General features: G+C 43.2%; 1 protein-coding gene across 2 annotated transcripts in view; it reads left to right on the top strand.

Moving 5' to 3' along the window:
- PLCD3 (phospholipase C delta 3) overlaps positions 1–15,845 on the top strand; it is a 32,342-nt gene that overhangs the window by 3,220 nt on the left and 13,277 nt on the right. For both annotated transcript variants that reach the window (XM_023502461.2, XM_023502462.2), the window contains exons 2-4: positions 8,951–9,112; positions 9,461–9,689; positions 11,055–11,184. In XM_023502461.2, the coding sequence (XP_023358229.1) occupies positions 8,951–9,112; positions 9,461–9,689; positions 11,055–11,184 (521 nt within the window). The remainder of the gene's footprint in view (positions 1–8,950; positions 9,113–9,460; positions 9,690–11,054; positions 11,185–15,845) is intronic.

Consider the following 15,845-nt stretch of genomic DNA (forward strand, 5'->3'; position numbering starts at 1 on the left):
AGTGAGTTCTTTTACCTTCCATGGCAACCTCGTTCATTTTAGAACAGTTCTAATTTTTTAAAAAGTCAATTCTATTTAGTTGGATGTTCAGATTCCTCCATAGTCTCTTCTAATGGGTCCTTTTTCATGTTTGTGTGACCTCTTCCCACAATTGCACATATGGGAACCCAGCAGGGTCCCCTGTCCACAGCAGTTCTAAATGAAGTCCCCAGATCCCTCTACCCAATGGAAGTATACTTCAGAGAAGAGTATGGATATTAAAGCACATTAAATTCTACTTTCTCTACTGTTGCTATGGAGAGGGGGCTAGACTTGGAATCAAGAATAGCTGTGTTCAAAGTATGACAGGTCCACTTACTGACTAAGTGATGTAAATCTCTTAACTTCTCTGTATCTCAGATTCCTTCTCTGCAAAATTGAAATAATAATTGTACCTACAATATAAGGATCTTGGTAAAGATTAAGAAATGAGTCTTAGTACATGAACTGATGCTAAGTGAAATGAACAGAACCAGGAGATCATTATACACGGCAACAACAAGACTATACAATGATCAATTCTGATGGACAGGGTTTTCTTCAACAATGAAATGATTCAGAAAAGTTCCAATGGTCTTGTGATGAAGAAAACCATATACACCCAGAGAGAGGACTATGGGAACTGAGTATGGAAGACAACATAGCATTTTCACTCTTTTTGTTGTTGTTTGCTTGCATTTTATTTTGATTCTCATTTTTTTTCTGGTTTGATTTGATTTTTCTTGTGCAGCAAGATAATTGTATAAATATGTATGCATATATTGGATTTAATATATTTCTATCATGTTTAATATATATTGGACTATTTGCCATCTAGGGGAGGTGGTGAAGAAAGAGGGAAAAATTGGGAGCACGAGGTTTTACAAGGGTTAATGTCGAAGAATTATCCATGCATATGTTTTGAAAAATAAAAAAGAGGGGGAGGTGGGGGAGAGAGAGATGAGTCTTTCAATAGAATTGAAAATTCAGAGGATTCTTTTCAGGTTTAGTGAGAAACTAATCTTCAGGACTTCTGAAATTTGATCCCCTCCAGCCTTTTTTTCTTCCTTTTTTTTCCCCCACTTAATAGTATTTTATTTTCTCTAATTATGTGAAAAATAGTTTTCAACATTCACTTTATTATTATTATTGTTATTATTTATTTTTATTTGCAAAACATATGCATGGGTAATTTTTCAACATTGACTCTTGCCAAACCTTCTGTTCCAACTTTTCCCCTCCTTCTTCCCACCTCCTCCCCTAGATGGCAGGTAGTCCAATACATGTTAAATCCAATATATGTATATACATATATATATATATATATATATATATATATATATATATATATACACATACACACAATTTGTTGTGGTCCACACTCAGCTCCCACAGTCCTCTCTTTGGGTATACATAACGCTCTTCATCACTGAATAAATGGAACTGATTTGAATCATCTCATTGTTGAAGAGAGCTCAAATTTAGGGTTTGGAATTGAGAATCTATCAGATCAACATTCAGTTTTGTAAGACTTTGAATTCCAAATTTTTTTCTTCCTTCTTCCCTTCCCTCTCCCCTTACCAAGACAGCAAACAATCTGATATAGATTATACATGTGCAATCATTTTACACATGTTTCCATGTTAGTCATGTTGTGAAAGAAAAAATCAAAACAAAAAGGAAAAACCGTGAGAAGGGGGAAAAAAGTGAAAATAGTAACTTTGATCTGAATTCAATCTCTTTTTTCTTCTGGATGAGGATGGCATTTTCCATCCCAAGTTTATTGGAATTGTCTTGCATCATTGTATTACTGAGAAGAGCTATCTGTCATAGATGATCATCACACAATCTTGCTTTTACAATGTACGCTGTTCTGGTTCTGCTCACTTCACTCAGCATCAGTTCATGAAAGTCTTTCCAGATTTTTCTGAAATCAGTCTACTCATCATTTTTACAAAACAATAGTTCAAATACCACAGTTTATTAGCCATTCCCCAAGTGATGGGGAGCAGCACCATTTCCAATTCTTTGCCACCACAAAAAGAGTTGCTACAAATATTTTTGCACATGTGGATCCTTTTCTGTCTTTGATGATCTCTTTGTATTATAGATCCAGTAGTGATAATACTGGACCAAAGGGTTTATAGTTTTATAACCTTTTGGGCATGTTTCCAAATTGCTCTCTAGAGTCGCCTTTCTTCTACTTTTATACTCACTAGCCTTTTTCCTAAAACAGCATATGTCTCCAAGCCATGGATTCCTTCTATGAAGCTCAGGAAATTTTATTTCTGATACAGGCATTCAGGGAGAGGGAAGAAAAGTGCAAAGGAGGGTATAGAGGGAGAACTTAAACTTATAAGAGCCAGGAGGGAGCCCTCTTTCACAGCTGGGTAACAACTGAGTGATGGAGCCACTGAACAGCACTTTGATTTTCAGTCTGAGTGAGTAAGTTGAACAGTAAGAAGGGTTGTTTGGCAGGATCAAGCAGGACTCCTGATTGGGGCACATTTGTCCAGGGGTGAAGAGTTCCTGTTTCTGGATACGTCCACAGGCAAGGTCCTTCCGAGGGACACAGCTTGGGTTGGGCCAAATGTTCCTCTTTTCTGCCCCTTTCCTCCAGATCCTCTTAGAAAAGATAAATGGGAAACATCAGGCTTCTGGAAGAAACTGTGAAAGAAAAGGAGAGTCTTGGGTTTGGATTCAGAAGACCTACCTTTAAATCCTAGATAAGTCACTCATAAGTTTCTTAGAGGGAGTTGGCACAGTGGATAGTATATTGGGTTTGGAATCAGGAATATCTGGGTTCAATTTCTAGTTATGTGACTCTGGGGGGGTGGGGGTGGGGTAAATCATTTAATCTCCGGTTGCTTCAGTTTCCTCATCTGTAAAATGGATATAATTATATCACCTATTTCTAGAGTTGTGAGAATCTATATAGTTTAGCACTTGCCAGAGTGTAGTAGATGTTATGTAAATGCTAGTTATTATTATTTAATGTGATTGGGTCTCTTCTAAGAATTGAGAGGCTTAGACTAGTAGAATTTTGATCATCCCTCTCCTAATCTACTATGTCCCACCCAGGTTTCTGCAGAAAAACCCATCCCCTTTTCTATAATCCTCTAATCCCTTTGACCATTGACTGCCCAGAATTGCTGAGTCCACAGATAGCCTGGTTTCCTAGTCATAGGATTTATTCATAGCCCAGGCAGCAGTTGAATGCTTTCCTAAGGCTGGGTCCTAGCTCACAATGTTCTCCTTGAGACCTCTTTTGAAAGGTGAGTATGGACCATAACATAATATTCTCACTCTTTTTGTTGTTCGTATGCATTTTGTTTTTTTGTTTTTTTGTCTTCTTTCCTTTTTGATCTGATCTTTCTTGTGCAACAAGATAATTGTATAAATATGTTTATATATGTTGAATTTAACATATATTTTAACATGTGTAACATATATTGGATTACTTGCCATCTAGGGGAGGAGGGGAAAATTTGGAACACAAGGCTATGCAAGGATCAGTGTTGAAAAATTATTCGTGCATATGTTTTGAAAACATAAAACTTTAATTAAAAAAAAAAGTACTATCAAAAAGAAAGAAAGAAAAAGAAAAGAAAAAAAGATGAGTTTCCAGGGCTAAGGTCACTTTTCCTGTCTCCCGATTGTTCTTCTCTAGTTAGCCTTGTGAAATTAAGGTTGGACAAAACTACAGGAAACCTCAGTCTGGCCAGCCTCCCCAGGGGGAGGCTCAAGGGCAGAACTCAGGCATCTACATTGGTAAGCAATGGAGGCATCTTGCTGCCACCCACAGGAGTTGACTATCTATGTGGTCTCCCTTTTCTTGGTCTCAGTTCCTCTACAACCTTCATGAGGACTGGTTTTCTTTAGTTGACAAATAACCTGTGACTTGTTCCCATTAACCCTACAGAAGCTGAATCATTCCTCAGAGGGCTCAAGGCTCTCCTAGGGATGGGCAATGTAATCCTAGACCCACCCGCTCTCAGCTCCTTTGATTTCAAGTTCTAGGGAACCAAGCTCTTTCCTTGACTTTGCTTTCCTGTCTTTGTTACCTTTTGAATGGATTGCTCTAGAGTTCTTTATACTTTCCAGTGAGGGTGGGGTTAGCCAGGGGGAATCTGGCTGGGGGAGTTGTTGATTAAGAATCTCAGTGGACAGAGGCAAATTCTGGAACACGAGGGTATGAGGGGAATCCAGTAAAGGGTGCCCTCCTCACTGGGTGTTTTATCCTGCTGATGTCATCAGGAAATGTCCCTTTTTCCCTCTCACCCATGGCCCTGGCATGTGGTTAGGCTTTCTGCATGTCTGACATTCCTGCTGCCAACTCACAAATCTCCTCCAAGCTCCCTTGAACAGGAGTACATCTCTCTGTATACATGGAACGCCCTACAAACATACCCTTCTCTCCACACACATAACTGCTCCCCTGCTTTGCTTTGGAGGGCCCAACCAGGCTTTCTTCCCCAGGTTGTACCTGGAACTTCCTCCCTAGGGACTACACCCATCCCTTGGGCAGAACACAAAAAAGCAGCTTCCTCAACTCCAAGTCCTCTGGCTGCTAGACATTTTATCTTTTTAAGAGGTCAGTGAAGAAGAGATAGAGGCCCCAGCACTTCTCCCCCCCATCTTTGAGACTGGGTAATGGAAGGTGTCTGGACCTGGGTGCTGACAGGGGCCCAAAATAACTCCAACTGGAGCTCCTGTGACAGAGCGCAGGGGCAGCCACCTCTTCCTATCTCTCCCCCTCCATCTATTCCCCGTCAATGGAGAAAGGTAGACAGTGAAAAAACCTACCCATCCCCAGGGATGGGATAAAATCAAGGAGGAATCTATAGAAAGTGAGAGTGGCTCATACACCTAGTTCCCCCTTCCTGGCTGGGTAAATATGGCTAATTCTATCAAGATTCTGCCTTGATTTCCCTCCTTATAAAACAGAGGTCATGGAGAAGGAGAGGCGGTGAGAAAAAATGTTTTGGGGTCTGCAGATGGGCAGGGCAAGAAAAGGGGAACAGGGTCTGACATCTTCCCTACTGCCCTTGTAGTTTCCAGGGTTATTCCTCCTTCTCTCCTCTCCTCTCTCAAGGTGTTTTGATGTCTTTATATGATGGCAAGAGAAAAAGGGTCCGATGTCTTTTTTCCTTATCTCCCTTTTTCTAGATTCCCTTTCTCCTCCTCCTCTCCCCCTTCTCTTCTCTGTCCTTTCTTTTCTTTTTTCTGTTCCCTTCTCCTGTCACTCTTGCCCTCCTCCCCCTCATCATTTCTCAGCTTTTTCTCCAGCTCCATCACTGAGCAAGGGGGCTGTGAGCACAGCTGGACCTTCCAGCAGTTACCCAGAATGGAGAGAGAAGTGGTCAGTGAGCGATGGTACCATTGAGTGTGAAAAATTTGATAATAATAGCATTTATGTAGTTCTTTAAGACTGACAAAATTATTTCCTTTGATTCTCATAACCATCCTGTGATGTAGGTATATTATTTAGCCCCATTTTACAGAGAAGACTGTACTAGGTGAGAGGTTTTTGCATCTGTTTGGGTCAAGCCCAGAGCAGGAATGAGGAAGAAGATAAAACTGGTGTTGGTGATACTAACATTTCATTTGGCTGGAGACAACCTTAGGCTTCATACCTAACTCCTGGCTTGGGCTCCCCGGCAGCTCCCATCCTCATTCTCTGGGGATCTCTCACTCACCTTGGGGTATGGGTGATCTTACCATCCCCAGACTTGTAAACAGAGGCATACAAACCCCAGACACCCGAACCGGACCTTTCATTCTGTCAGTTGCTGTGTTCTGCTTTGCCCCTTTCCCAAAGAACTGGGTGGCGTCCCGGCCAATGCCTGGAGGCAGGTGATGTGTGTGCTCGGGAGGGCAGAACATCTGGGGCAGATGTGTCTGAATCACGTGTCCTTCTCCCAGTTGGTCACTCGGGTGTCCAGGGCTAGCCCTGGTGGAGAGCCGGAGGCTTCGGCGACCCCAGAAGACTCTCGTCGTGTGTGTGTGTGTGTGTGTGTGTGTGTGTGTGTGTGTGCTTAGTGACAGTAGCGATGGTTGTCTGGTTGTCTGGGGTGGGGACTGCACTACGGAACTTTTGCCGGTTTGCAGAAAGAGTTTGGGCAAATCTTCCTCCTGGGAGTGACTCACCTCCATTTCCGGTCTTAGTCATTTGCTTCCAAAGTGTGGGAGCAGGGAAATGGGAGAAAAAGAGGGGGCTGGGCTCAGCAGCTGTATCTCCGAGGCAAGATTGGTTGTTGGTTGTCATAGAAACAAGGGTTAGTCCATTCCCCCAGTTCTCTGTTTGCCAGAGAAGTGGGAGTGGGGTCGATGAACTCAACCTAGTGCCAAAATAATAATAATAACTCACATTTAAGAGGGGAAAAACTATTGTTCACCAAGTGTTTGCCATCCATCATCCTGTGAGCCTCACAGTAGCTCAGTGAAGTAGCACTACCACAATTATCATAATACTTGTACTGCCTACTTCAAAGCTGTACATTTTACAGATGAGGAAACTGAGCTGAGGAGCTTGGTTCCAGTTCTGCCTTTGACACCTGTTACCTCTGAGATCTTGGGCAAGGCATTTAGACTCCTAGTGTCTGAGTTTCTTTATCTGTAGAATGAGGGGTTTGGACTAATTGAACTTGCTCTAAATCTGTAGTCCTGTGGCTGGGTAGTTTCCTAAAGGGCCTTATGAAGGTAGCAAGGTAGTGTAGTGGGTAGAAAGCACTGTCCCTGGAGTTCAGAGGATCTGAATTTAAAGCTGGCCCTAGGTACTTAGTAGATGTGTGACTCTGGGTAAGTTACTTAACCCCAGCAGCCTCCTACAATAAAAGAAATAAATAATAAAATAGTTTCTGTATCTCAGTCAGATGATAAGTAACACTGATGAGCCATGATTGTATTTCAGTAGAGAAACTACTTCCATGGGTTCCTAAGACTTATGAATTTGTAGTGGGGTACCTCTTTTGATTCCCCCTCCCTCCTTTTCCTCGAACCACTACCCCTCAAAAGAAAGTATCAAGGAGATGTTGGCTAGATGAGGAGAGTGACCAGAGAAATGTTCGGGACTCCAAGAATCAGGGAATGGGACTGATTGCTTCCTGGTTAAAAACATAGGCATTGGTCACGACTCTCTGACCCCACAAAAGTGAGCACATATATTGTTTCTCTAATGTGGGGGAACTCATATATTTGAAAGAAGATGTCCATTCTCATTAATTTCCCAAGAGCAGAAGTGGAAAGGGGTGATGTGGGTGCAGGAGTAAATGTGGGCACTAATGAGGAGAAACAATACAATTTTCCCCATTCCTTTGTGCAGTCTCTTTGAATCTGGGATCTGGATAAAGACAAAGCTTGTGGTCTGAATCAGGGAGTATAGAGTATAAGAGGACTGGTGGTAGGGAATTTCAAATTAAGAGTTAAAGAAAGAACTAGGGAAGGGAGAGGCCAGATATCAGTTCTCTCCAAAAACAGAGTAGGTCATCCAGAGATCAGCTCCACCCAATCTTTCCCACTAGGGTATCAGCCCTGCTGGACCTGTGCCCAGGAATCCATGGCTGCCAGCTTGCTGTTCTAACCTACTTACCTGGAGCCCTGAAAGTCTGAGTTGTCATTTGTGTGCCTCCCTCCCCCCGAATTGGGCAAGGCAATAGGAAATGAAGGAGTGGGAATGCAGCAGGAGAAATTTAGGTTAGATAGGAAGAACTTTGTGATTATCAGAATTTTGAACCAGGAGAAAAGCTATTGGGAGCTATTTCTACGATGCCCAGAGTGTGCCAGTATTGAGTGGAAGGCATGAGAAACCTTCATCCTATAAAGTGTTGAGGGTTGGACTCAAAGGCGGCAAGGATGAGAATTCAGTTGAGGAATGGAGACATAGATGTAGGTCTCTGGATGTTGCTCAGTTTCTGATCCTCTCAGAGAGATAAACATTAACCAGGCTGGAGTAAGAGCAAATAACCTGCCCTTTAGGACAAGGGATTTGAAAATATTTTTAGATGTAAATGAGGGGGGAATAATCTTCTGTCCACTGCTCCAAGTACAATCCTGAACATCAGGGGGGGGTGTGTGTGTGTGTGTGTGTGTGTGTGTTGGGTATATGTAGAGGGGGATACTAGAAAGTATCTGGTATGAGGGTTCAATGCTGAGAAGGAAAGTACTCAGAGATTAGGATCATCATGGGATGACAGTTTAATCCAACCCCATCATTTTTAACAGATAAGGAAACCGAGTCAAACATACTATAATGTGAATTTGGTTCCTACAGCTACAAGTTCACAGTATTCTTTCCAGAACAGGGATAATTCAGTATCTGAGATGGGAAAAACAAAGAGCTTACTATTGAGGAAGGGAGGGGGATGTCAGAGCAGCAACAGAGGGGTCAGCAGCAGAGAAAGGAGGGCTTAGTGTTGAAGATGGGGCCCAGTGACAGCAATAGAGGGCTCAGTACCAGTAGATGTGGGTCTCTATGTCAGGGATGTGGGCATTTTGTAGAGTCTTGCAGTAATGGCTTCTCTGACTACTCTTTGGACAACTAGCTGGTGCAGTAGATAATGTGAAGGAGGTTGGACTCTAAGGTCCTTTCCATTTTTGGATATCAATTTATCAAGCTAATCAGAGAGTAGAGACAGCTCTCTGAGTAGGCTGCACTCTAAAAAGGGTCCCTTCCCTAAAAGCACAGATTGAGGAGCAGCTAGATGGCAGCAGCCCTGGCTCTGGACTCAAGACCCGAGTTCAAAAGCAGCCTCAGACACTTACTACTTGTGTGACCCTGAGCAATTTACTTGATTCTGTTTGCCTCAGTTTCCTCATCTGTAAAATGAGCTGGAGAAGGAAAAGGCAAACCCCTCCAGTATCTTTGCTGAATATGGGGTCCAGTCGGCCATGACAAAATCAACTTGACAACAAATTATTCTCCTTCTTTCAGACCTGAATGAAGATGAAGATGTGCTGGCTATGCTGAAGGGTTCACAGTTCTGCAAGATCAGGTCACTCAAGTGGCAAAAGGTCCGCTTCTATCGGCTGCAGGAGGACTGTATGACCGTGTGGTTCCAGCGGCGCTTCCGACATCCTAAATCTCATCACATCTGTGAGTGAGCCATGCCTTCGGTTATCGCTCTCTCCTCCCTTTGAGGAAGGATGTCCCTTCCCCTCCCCCCCCCCCAAGTGTTTCTCCTGAGCCCCCACCCCTTAGCTTGGGGCTGCCGGTGCACCCTAGCCCTTGGACCCCCCCCCCCCCCCTCCCCTTCTCCAGCGTCTGTTTCTTTTCTCCAGATAGTAGGGGCAGGGATTGGGGACTCAGTAGACCCAGATTAAAATCCCAGCTCCTTGTAATGTGGTGGGGGTGAAGCGGGCTCTCAGATTTCCAAGTCCCCTCCAGCTCCGTTTAAAGCCGACACCTTCCCCCATCCCCGCCTTGTCCCCCACCTCCGCGCAGTCTCCTTGCAGAACATTGAGGCCGTTCGCCAGGGCCATCAGTCCGAGGGGCTGCGACGCTATGGGGGCTCCTTCCCCTCCGGCTGCTGCCTCACTATCACGTTCAAGGGCCGGCGCAAGAATCTGGACCTAGCGGCGCTCACCGAGGAGGAGGCCCAGCGCTGGGTGCGCGGCCTGGCCAAGCTCCGGGCACGTCTGGACGCCATGAGCCAGAGAGAAAAGCTTGACCAATATCCTTTTCAGGAGCCGGGGCTCCCTGAGACTCCAGCAGGTCTTTCGGTCCCCTGTCCCGGCCTCAGGACCCAGGCTGTGGCCAGAGCTTTCCCGTACTTGGGGGGGATTCACAGTGAGGAAAACGCGCTGGCGGAGGCAGTCCAATGGCCATCAGCTTTTATTGAAGCGCTACTGTGTGCCTGGCTTTGCGTTAAGCAAGGATACAGTTCCTTCCCTTAGGTAGTCAGTCAACAAACAATCTAGTGCCCGTGCCCTGGGGATACAAAGAAAGGCAACCCCCTCCCCCAACAAAACAACCTCAAAAAATAGATTCCCTGCCCTCAAGAAGCTTACATTCTAATGAAGGAACCAACCTACGAACACCTGTGTACATATAATATATAGAACAAGAAGATGCAAGATCATTCCCGAAAGATGCCCTCCTTCGGAAGTAAGGCAGGAGGTAGGGATTAGGAGGGGGTGGTGTGAGGGAAGAAGGGTGAGGTAGGATTTGAATTGGGTCTGCTGGGAGACCCCGGGAAGACTCCGAGAGGAAGAGGAGGGAGAGCATTAAAGGCTTGGAAGAAAGACAGTGAAAAGGTGGAGAAGGAGTCCGGAAACGGAGTGTCCGAAAAGAACGGAGTCAAATTTAAGAAAGGTAGGAAAGGGTTGGAACGTGAGGGCCAGTCTGATAACAGTTACAGTGGCTGCCTTCACTGTGATGCAGGAGGCTCTGTGGCGATATTCCAGAAAGTCTTGGTCTCTTTGAGGTAGACTGGGTCTCTAAAGGCAGAGTCTCCCCACAGTCAACCGGCCAATCAATCTGTCAGTCATTTATTGAAGCTCTTCAACCACGGCCACAGAACACTCTGCTCTCAACTAACTTCCATTCTGTTGGCAGGGATGGCGTGTGGATTGTTGAGTATAAACACAATGTATGCAAAATTAACACAGGATAATTTGGGAGAGCAGCTGGGGTGGGGAATCAGGAAATGCCTTCTTTGGAGGTGATACCTGAACTTAGGTTCCACGGAAACTGGGGACTCTAAGGGACAGAGCTGAGGAAGGAGAATATTTCAGGCACAAGGGTTCAGCCTGGGCAAAGGTACCCAGTGTGGAGTCGGACAAGGAATCTGCTAGTGCGAGAGAGAGAGAGAGAGAGAGAGAGAGAGAGAGAGAGAGAGAGAGGAAGCCCCCATTGTAATGGGAATGACCAAGTCCAGAGAGGGCTTCTGGCCTATTGAGAAAACAAGACACCTACCCAAGATGTATTTAGATTCCAGAAGAACAGGTCAGGCAGGTGGAGGGAGAATGGATTAGAAGGGGGGGGGGGGGGGGGGGTGCAGGTCCCCTTCAGCATGTGGCTTCCTGAACCTTCTTACTTGGATCCATGGCTACCTACACCAGGCAGATTCAGACCATGACAGCAAGATGAGTTTTAAAGAAATAAAAAACCTGCTCCAGATGGTGAATGTGACCATGGATGACATGTATGCCCAACAACTATTCAAGGTACCCCTTTCTCATTCAGCTTCTACCCCATTTCCCAGTCCGACACCATTTTGCTTTTCTTCATCCCTTTTTCTGGAACCCTCCCTCTTCTTTCTTCCTCATTCTCTGGGCCGCTCTGTTCTGTGACTTTATTTATTAGCTCCCATTCTCAAAACTGATCCTAATGGAATTCTTCAGTCCTTAAACCCAGCCCTGCGACCCCTTGCCTGCCAGCACTCAGACCACCTACTCCCATCATAGGATTATAGGCTCATAGATTTTAGAGCAAGAAGGGACCTTAAAGGACATTTAGTCCAATCACCTCATTTTACAGATGAGGAAACTGAGGCACATAACTATCAATGACTTGTCCAAGGTCACAAAGTTAATACATAGCAGAGGCAGGATTCAAATGCAGATAGATTTAGATTTCTTTTCTCCCATTCAAGAATTAAGCAAGCCCAACCCTTGAGATCAGCCATGTTTAGGCATGTGAACCCATCCCTTAGGGTTCCTTCCTAAGGAGGAAGCCCCCATTGTGATGGGAATGACCAAGTCCTAGGGAGGGCTTCTGGTCTATTGAGAAAGCAAGACACCCACCCAAGATGTATTTAGATTCCAGAAGAACAGGTCAGGCAGGTGGAGGGAGAATAGATTAGAAGGTGGCAGGGGGAGGGGTGCAGGTCCCCTCGGGCCTTTCCCTCACCTTCTTCTGTCTATAGGTTTGTTTGTTTTTGAAACACTTGGGTTAAATGATTTGTCCAGTGTCAAATAGTTAATACATTTCTGAGTTCATATTTGAACTCTTGACTCCTGACTCTGTCCATTGTGCCATCTAGCTGCTCCTTAGTCTGTGCTTTAAGCAGAGAGTCCCTGATGCTAGAGAATAGCCCACTCAGAATTGTCCCTACCCACTTCCTTGATTAACTCATTTAAATGACATTCAAAGATGGAAAGGACCTTGGTGTCTAACCTCCCTTGTGTTACAGGAGGGGAAATTGAGGCGCTTGGTTAGGATAGAAAAGTGGCAGAACTGGTACTAGAACCCAGTACTTCTGCCTCCTAGTCAAGCAATTTATCCACCTTTATTCCTTTTTTCTGGAGAATTGGCTGACTCATCCCTACTACCTCCTTCTCAAGCCCTTTGAGCTCAACTGTTGTTATTGAGAGAGCCGGTTCCTCTCTCTAGAGTTAGCAACATCTGGGACTCGTTACCTTAGCTGTCAGGTTAAGTCAGGCCAGGGTGGGGACATAAGGGGAATTTAAAGGTCCTGGCACTCTATCCTACAAGAAAGCAGAGGAAGCTCTCTAGATCAAGACACTCAAAGTCTGGGGTTTTTTTGTTTTTGTTTTTATATGGCTACAATGAAAAAAATTAATTTTCTGAATGAATAAAAATCTATTTTCACCCCCTTACCACCTTCTATTTCCTATGAAAAACAAAAGAAAAAAACACCCTTGTAAAAATCTACAGCCTCCAGCAAAACAAAACAAAAATTTTTTTCTTCCTACCATCTTCAATAGGAGCAAAAATTAATTTTAATTAATTAAAATTAATTTTCTTAATGAATAAAAATCTATTTTCACCCCCTTACCACCTTCTATTCCCCATGAAAAACAAAAGAAAAAAAACCATCCTTGTAAAAAAATCTACATCATCCAGCAAAACAAATTCCTGCACTGATCATGTCCAAAAAGAAATATGTCTTATTCTGTTGCATCACCTCTCAGGAGGTGGGCAATATGCTTCCTTTTTCATGCCTCTGGGATCATAAAATCCAAACTTGGATTCCTCTTTCCTCTCCAGCTTCCCTCCTCCTAGATCTCTAATCCAAAGAGGGTAAGGGACTTGAGGGATGGAAGTGGGGAAAGAGGGAAGAGTCCAGCCCAGATAACCCTCACAATTTTTATTTGGTTTGCTAAATTCAGTTTAGCACAGGGGATCATGTATGGGCATGATATTGATCCACATCACACAGGTACCACACCTGTATTGCTTGTGTGAACACACAATAGACTCTTTCCATTTGAACTAGTATAGAACACAACATACACCATACCATATTATGTGGGGCTGTGAACTCATGCTATAACAGAGGAGCATTTAACCTGAAAGGTTAAATGAACTTGCTTTTTGTTTGTTTGTTTTGAGGCAATTGGGTTTGGGACATTTATTTACCCAGAGTCATACAGTTAGGACTTATCTGAGGTTGGATTTGAATTCAGGTCCTGTTGACTCCAGAATTGGTGACTCTATCCACTGGGTCACCTAGCTATTACCCTTCATGAACTTGTTTAAATAAAAATTTTCAGTATAATTGGTATCCTTTGTAATACAGTGGATTTTATTTTATACATTTGTGAGAAGGGGTGGTCCCTTGACTTACCAGCTTACTAAAAGGGTCTCTGACATGAAAAAAAATTTTTTTAATTCTGGTGCGGTGGATAGATTCTGAACATGAAGACAAAAAGAAATCTGAGTTCGGAATCCCTTTTCCCTCTGCCCCTGTGATCCTGGATAAGCCATTAAATCTCAATTTCTTTATATAGATTAATAATCAATAATTAATAATAGCTATAAATTATAGAGCATTTTTTAAGGCTTACAAAGATCTTTACAAATATTTTTCTCATTTTATCTTCCCAACAATCAAGGGAAGTAGGTACTGTTATATCCTCATTTTATAGATAAGGAAAATGAGAAGGCAGAGTTTCAGTGACTTGCCCAGGTTCATACAAGTGGTAAGTGTTTGAGATCAAATTTGAACTCTCATCTTCCTGATTCTAGCCCAGTTCCCTCTCAGTGTACCTCCTAGCTGCCTGTGATAATATTTACAGTATATAAAAACTGTTATCTATAACATTTATATAGTGCTTTAAGGTGCTTTATAAATATCTCATTTGAACTTCTCAACAATCCTTTAATTATTCTTATTAATTAATAATCCTTATTATTCTTATTACTATTGCTAAATCCAGTTGTTTTTCAATCATGTCTGACTGTTTGCAACCCTATTTGCGTTAGGATTTTTTGGGGGGAGGTTTGTCAAAGATACTGGAGTAGTTTGCCATTTCCTTCACCTGCTCATTGTACAGATGAGGAAAATGAAGGAAATAGGGCAAAGTGACTTGTTTAGGATGACACAGCCAGTAAGTGGCTGAGGTTGTATTTGAACTCAGGTCTTCCTATTTCCAGGCCTGGTGCTCTATGCACTGTATCACCTAGCTGCCTATTCCTGTCCACATTCCCCTCATCTTGCTTGCTTTGTGGGCACAGTACATGGAGAAGAGAGTTAGACTAAGACTTCTGGAAAGCAGATGCTATTCCTCCCAGTTCTACCATTCCATTGTCATGGAAGGCAAATGAGGTAGCCTGGAGGCCCAAAGACTAAAGCTGAGTACCCAAGAATGACCCCCCACCCTCACCCCATCCCAAACCTCCCATGCTTACTAGCAGTATGACATTGGAGGAGGTCATTTCAACTTCTCTATGACTCAGTTTACTCACCTATAAGAGGGAGATAATAATCACGGCATCTGCCTCTCAAGGTTATTATGAAGATCAAGTGGGATAAGAACAAGGGAACTCAAAAATTGTAGGACTGTTTTAAGCTATTAAAGCTAAAAATGGCACTAAAATTTTTAGGATACCTTTCTAAACAATTTGCAGATTTTTGAAGTGCTATGGAAAAAAACAACCACAACTAGCTATTATTATGTGGCCTTTGGCAAGGCACAAGTCACCTCTCTGAGTCTGATTGTTCTCATCTGTCAAATGGGACAATAATTCCAGAAGGATATAAAATGAAATAGTTGACGGAAAAGGACATGCTGCTCTTGTGAAAAGACATTGTACATAACAAATATTAGGAGCAGTAACAATGATAATCATGAGGTCATAACTTGTCAGAAGTGGGAGGGGACCTCAGAGTCATCCAGTACTATTCACCTTCCTTTTATAAACCAGAAAACTGAGTCTCAAAGATCTCAGGTCTCAAGTAGCCTGACAAGAAATCCTACTGGCTATAAGGACAATGTTTGTTTTTTCCTCTACATCACCACCTTTTATATATATAAATAGGTTTTTATTTTAAAATACATCTACAGATAAATTTTCAACATTCACTTTTGTAAACCTCGTGTTCCAAGTTTTTCTCTCTCCCCTCCTGCCTCTAGACAGCAAGTAATCCAATATAGGTTAAACTTGTGCAATTCTTCTAAACATATTTCTACAATTATCATGCTGCATAATAAAAACCAGATCAAAAAGGGGAAAAAATAAGCAAGCAGATAACAACAACCAAAAAGGTGAAAATACTATCTTGTGATCCACATTCAGTCCTCAGAGTCCTCTCTCTGGGTCTATTGGAACTGGCCTGAATCCACCTCATTGTTGAAAGAGCTAAGACCAACACAAGAGTCAAGCCCTGGATTCAAGGCTCAGCTCTGATGCTTACTAGCTGTGAATTCTGGGTCAATTCGCTTTTTAATCACTCTGGGTGATTTTCCTTATCTGCAAAATGGGGACAGTTCATGCCTTCCGTTCTGATGTGAATAACGGAAATGGGAGCTGCTGCTTTACAAAACTGGCTACAAATATCATTATGAATTGTTTATGGACTTGATAAGGCATCTGGTGAGAGGGGAGTGGGGTGGAGAGCCCCGGTCCCCTTCTGTGAGTT

The sequence above is a fragment of the Sarcophilus harrisii genome, chromosome 4, assembly GCF_902635505.1.
Source record: "Sarcophilus harrisii chromosome 4, mSarHar1.11, whole genome shotgun sequence".
NCBI classification, from domain to species: domain Eukaryota; kingdom Metazoa; phylum Chordata; class Mammalia; order Dasyuromorphia; family Dasyuridae; genus Sarcophilus; species Sarcophilus harrisii.